At 44.3% G+C, this 6,000-nt stretch overlaps 1 protein-coding gene across 2 annotated transcripts in view; it reads left to right on the forward strand.

Moving 5' to 3' along the window:
• The window catches only part of HLCS (holocarboxylase synthetase), a 289,685-nt gene extending 284,261 nt beyond the window's left edge, over positions 1-5,424 (forward strand). For both annotated transcript variants that reach the window (XM_077479916.1, XM_077479917.1), the window contains one exon: positions 4,484-5,424. In XM_077479916.1, coding sequence (XP_077336042.1) covers positions 4,484-4,652 — 169 coding nt within the window. In that variant the 3' untranslated portion in view covers positions 4,653-5,424. The remainder of the gene's footprint in view (positions 1-4,483) is intronic.
• The last annotated feature ends 576 nt before the right edge of the window (positions 5,425-6,000 follow it).

Below are 6,000 nucleotides of genomic sequence, written 5' to 3' on the forward strand. Positions count from 1 at the left end.
CAGGGTTCATGGCCCAGAAATCGACGGACATCAACCTCCGCAGACTTTTCACCAATCTCCATGCCAAACATGATAATGTGGGCACTAGAACGGTTGCCTCCTTTGATATTGAGAAGGCATTCGATTCGATTGAGTGGCCTTATCTCTGGGAGGTTCTGCGGAGGATGGGGTTTCCGTTGGTTTTTATTGGGTGGCTGCAGACTATGTACAGATCCCCAAAGGCAGCCATTAGGCTGGCGGGGGATGTTTCTGCTCCCTTCCCGTTGTCCAGGGGTACCAGGCAGGGCTGCCCTCTCTCTCCAGCACTTTTCGCCATCGCTATGGAACCGGTGGCGGAAGCATTGCGGGTCTCGCCCCATATCAAGGGATTGAAAATGGCCTGGCTGGAGGAGAGGGTGGCACTGTATGCTGACGACCTCCTGCTTTTTCTGAATGACGCAGGCCCTTCTCTTAGGGGAGCGCTGCGAGTACTGACTGACTTTTCTAGGATAACTGGACTGCGGGTGAACTGGACGAAGTCCCAGTTACTGGCTATTGACCCTGAGGCAAAACGACTAGCCCCGCCAAATATCCAACTGCAATGGGTAGATGACATGGTGTATCTGGGAGTGAGGGTTTCGAGAGACGTATCCAGCTTTATCCCCCTCAATCTAGATCCGGTGGTTCAAAATGTCAAGGCTAGGTTGAAAGCCTGGGAAAACCTTCCCCTATCCCTCTTAGGCCGCGTTAACCTCATCAAAATGAAGATAATCCCTAAATTTACCTATCTATTCCGTAACTCCCCACAATGGATTCCTTCCTCATTTTTTACGAAATTGAACCGTTTGTTCTCTTCCTTCCTCTGGGGCTCCGGCCCCCATAGGTTTAAACTATCCACGCTGATGCGTCCGGTGCTGCGGGGGGGGTTGGCGTTTCCTGACTGCCAGAAATATTTTCTGGCAGCACAGTTGGTCACGGTAGTCTGGTGGATGACACCAGACCTGTCCAACACTGCGGTGGTTCTGGAGGCTGCGGTGGTCCGATCCGTGGAGGCCCTGACACACTTACCCCTGCGGGGTCCCAGGGCCCCCTATGACCTGACACCCTCTATGCACACAACTCTAAGGGCCTGGCGGGCGGGACTGGGACTGGAGGGGTTTCCGGGGACTGCAATCTCCCCGCACACCCCCCTATGGAATAATCCTGCCTTACCCCACCTCTATTCACTACCAGACCCCAAAATTTGGGCCAGATGTGGCATAAAACTCTTATCTGACCTCACGACCGGTACGACTATACACCCCTTTAATCACCTGGTATCTCGCAATAATGTACCCCCCTCGCATCTATTCCGCTATATGCAGCTATCCCATGCTTTCAAGGCTCAAGTGGTACCCAATACCACGCAAATTGTGCAATCCGCCCTGGAAAAGATTACAAGATCTGAATGTACTAGGAAACCGACTTCGGTCCTGTATGCGCACCTTATTAGGGTCTCTTATCCAGATCTGTCAAAGCTCCGGCAGAGATGGACTCAAGACATATCGGATCTGGATTCCGAGGACTGGGAGGACATGTGGGACTTTCCCTTCACCATCCTGGTATCCCTTCGTGACCGCCTCATACAATACAAAATTCTACACCGGGCATATATTACCCCGTATAGATTACATAAAATGAGAACCTCCCTGTCCTCGGAATGCTGGAGATGCACTGGGGATCCGGGGGACTTTATACACATCTTCTGGTCCTGCCCGGTAATTCAGCGTTACTGGTCACAGGTACTATCCATAATTCATGAAGTGGTGGGAATAGATGTAGCCCAGACCCCACGGATATGCCTTCTGGGATTGGTGGGGGGGGTGGCCCCCAGGATAGCAGACAGAACCCTGATAGGACTTCTACTCTTTTATGCCAGGAAAATGATCACCTTATGCTGGAAAAAGCAGGCCCCGCCGTCATTACAACTGTGGAAATCCCATGTCAATAAAGTCTTACCACATTACAAAGAAACGTATCATAACAGGGGTTGCCCCAAAAAATACATGAAAGTGTGGTCTAAGTGGCTGGCTGATGCCTCCACAGTGACTACAGATTAACAGGTCCGGGATGTCATCCAGAGGGAAGATGGGAGTGTGGATGGGGAGGGCCCCCTGGCATTGCTCCACTTCAATGTCTTGGTTTTTTAGTGTTACCAATCCTATATGCCTAGTTCAATTATTCTGGGGCCACTTGCGGCCCGACTACAGAAATTGGTCCTAAGTTGTTATATGGAGCGGGAGCCAACCTAGCACTAAGTTAGTGAATGTTGTTGTGGATGTGCTACAGGTGTCGATTATTCTGTTAGAATCACTTGACGACCCCTGCGTGGGTCTAACCATAACAATGTGGCATGTCACTGTTTTTGTTTTTTTTTGTTGAATGTTCGTTTGTCTGTCTAAAACTCAATAAAAAACATTTATAAAAAAAAAAAAAAATATAAACTGCTCAATACCTTTTCTCATCAGCAGTATATAGCAGTCTTAGGACTTCTATCAGCGTGACAGCGGGTGGGGGATCTTCACCCCGCACCCGCTGACACAATTCAGAAACAACGTGACTGTGTGGACTCCACCCTTCATTCGCTGTTTCCTGTGAATGAATGAATTACAGGTACGATCAGCCACCACGTCAGATGGCTTGAAGTTTTGAATGAACTACTGCTGATGAGCACCATTGTAGTTCATTCACAAGCCCTGCAGCTTTCAAACAGACAGTCTGTATCAGGAAGTATGGATTGAAAGCTGCAGGGCCTGTCTGAAGAAGCCTGACAGTGCACCACCATAGCTCCCAACTGTCCCTGATTTGGAGAAATGTCCCTCTGTCCCTCATTCCTCCTTATCTGTCCCTCGTTTTGGTCTGATCTATATAGATGTATATAAAATTGACTTTTTACCAATCAAAAAGTGTTTTCCAGCACTAAACCTTTCATCCAGTTTCTAAATTGCTCCATTTGTAAATTCCAAAAGCCAATATAAAGGAATAGTAGTGGTAAAAAAAAACACTTGGGGGGTTTAACCAATCTTGTATTTTTTGTACAATTTTCCTTTAAGGGGGCATGGTAGGGGGTGTGTCCTCAGCTTGCATACTTTTGCTGCTAGGTGTCCCTCATTCCCATCTCAAAAAGTTGAGAGTTATGCCACGCTGATCACAGGTGCAATGCTTTCTAGGCTCCTGCAGGAGAAAAAAAAAGTAGATGCACATTTTTTTTCTGCAAAAATATGCATTTTTTTATTTTTCTTTCTAGAAAGGTGAACTAATCCTTTGAAGAAAGTATTTAGGTGTTGCATTTTCTGCATGAATGTGGAAAACCTCTTCAAAGCTTTCTTGAAATGACACTAATGTATAATCACCCAGGCAGACATTATGCTAACAACCTCCTTCATGGAAGTTGCAGAGTGTGTATAATAATGACTGCAATGACTTCCAATAGGCACCAGAGTCTGACTGCACTGTCCGGTGAATTCAGCATTAAGCACTAGAGTGGGAGGGCAGGAAGAACACGTTCACTTGGAGAAACCAATATTTCAAAGTATTTTCAAGCAAAAATAAGTTAGATATCGATATATACTGTATGGCAGTAGAGAACCATAAAAAAGAGAGACTTCAGTTGGGCTTCAACATCATACCACACGCCTCTCCTGGCCATTATGCCCACTGTCATACCACCTACACCCCCTTTTCATAGTGTAAGCAATTGTACCCTACTACTACCAGTGGAGCTGATCTGTATTTTTTTGTTTTTTTGTTTTTAACTTTTTGTTGTGACAGTCCATTCCTGATTAAGGTGCTGTCTACTTTTTATGAGGACTACAGCTAAAACCATTGTAGATTGAAATTTGTAATACCATATATACTTGAGTATAAGCCGACCGGAATATAAGCAGAGGCACCCAATTTTACCACAAAAAAATGGGAAAACGTATTGACTCCAGTATACACCTCGGGTGGGAAATGCAGCAGCTACTGGATAAACAATGCCCATCTGCAGCTTCACTGTGCCCATCTGCAGCCTCTCTGTGCCCATCTGTACCTTTGATAACCAAAACAGCAGATGTCTCCCGCTGTGTCATGCAGTCTTAACTGTTCGGCGGCCGTCCATTGTAACAAAGCCCCACCTCCTCCTCGTCCGTGCTAGATGGAACACTGATTCAGTTTCCCAGGATTGTATCGGTGTTCTGTCTATCATGGATGAGGAGGAGACAGGGCTTTGCTACAATGGTCAGCCACCGAACAGTTAAGACTACATGACACAGCAGGAGACTCTCACTCGAGTATAACGCGAGGGGCGCTTTTTCAGCGTAAAAAAAAATGTGCTGAAAATGTCGGCTTATGCGCAAGTATATGCGGTAATTTGGAGTTTTAGGTTTGGGTCCCTCAAACGTTGCTCTACATTTTGTTACTGCCATAGTAACTCTACCATTGTCCTCACCACCCAAATGACATGACCTTATGTGTTTTGCAGTGGGCAGCAAGTCCGGCTTGGTGGTGAAGATGGCCCGTTAGCTTGGATTGTTGGTTTAGACGACTCTGGTTTCCTCCAAGTCCTTCAAGAAGGAAAAGACGTCATTACTGTCCATCCGGATGGAAACTCTTTCGACATGATAAGAAACTTGATTGTACCAAAACGCTAACAATCTGCACTTCTTACATTATTTAAAATTTCTTTGCTATAGACATTCCCCAAACCAAGGACATTTTTCTTTCTCTCTATTTGAAATATTGTATTTTTATTACTGCGTGGTAGGCTGTGCGATTTCTTCAGGACTGGATAAAGTAGCATCATAGACCCTCTATTGCTTTTATAATTACATTTTTTTCGTTGCCAAGCCACAAATCTCAAACGCTGAAAAAGAATCAAATGAAAGGGACATGAACATGCACACACACACACACACACAAAATACACACACTAAATAAATATATATATATATATATATATATATATATATATACACACACACACACACTCCAGTGTGGCTAAGGATTTTCAAATCCTTTAAACCTGATTTATGTGAAATTGATTTAACGTGGACCTGTACTGTAACCAAACGTATCCACTCCCAGGTGCTCAAGTGCCACACATGTAACTTGCTGTTAATCACATAATCTGCGCTAAAGGTAGTCAGGGAAAATGCCCCAAAAATCAGTAGGGTTTGAAAAAAAAAGAAAAACGAAAAATATAGAATACATGAAAAGTTAAGTAACTGTATACAAATTATTGACAGTGTCCCTTTTATAGGTTTACATCTGAGGTTTAACATTTAAAACTGCATTCTTAGAATTTAAAGGAAAATACAGATTGCACCCAAATGTTTTTTTATTATCTTTATTCTTTATCTCAGGTGCTGGAAAAGTTGTAATGTATGGCAAAAAACGATTAAAAACATATTTTTTATTTGCATAGTTGGTGGTTTGTGTTGTGCTTTCCTTAACAAATCTATTCTCTTTCAGATTCTAAGGCTCGTTTCACACAGGGGCGGCACGACTTGCAGCACGACTCACAGACGCGACCTGCACACGATCAGCGGCGACTTGCAAAACGACTTCTGTATAGAAGTCAATGCAAGTCGCCTGAAGTCGCCCCAAAAATAGTACAGGAACCTTTTTTCTAAGTCGGAGCCACTTGAGTCGCTCCTATTAGAACGGTTCCATAGTACAGAACGGAGCGCGACTTGTTGCTAAGTCGCCTGGACAAGTCGCTCCTGTGTGAACCGGCACTTAGGCTTTCTGAATACTACAGACATTACAGGTGTGTAAGGGTCAGCTCCATGTAAAAATTAACTATTTTAGTTGTTAGTGGCTACCTGCAGGCTGAATTTTATTTTGGCTTCATTAAAGGGGAACTCCACTTTCATGGGGAAAAAAATAGAACAATAAAAAATATATAATATAGCATATACAGTTGCGACACGAGTCACATTGTCATGGAATGTTATTAAAAATTACATTTCAATCTGCAGCGCTGTGATTTTCTGTAAA

This window comes from Lithobates pipiens, unplaced genomic scaffold, assembly GCF_037356315.1.
Source record: "Lithobates pipiens isolate NorthernLeopardFrog02 unplaced genomic scaffold, aLitPip1_a1.2 Scaffold_16, whole genome shotgun sequence".
Lineage (NCBI taxonomy): Eukaryota > Metazoa > Chordata > Amphibia > Anura > Ranidae > Lithobates > Lithobates pipiens.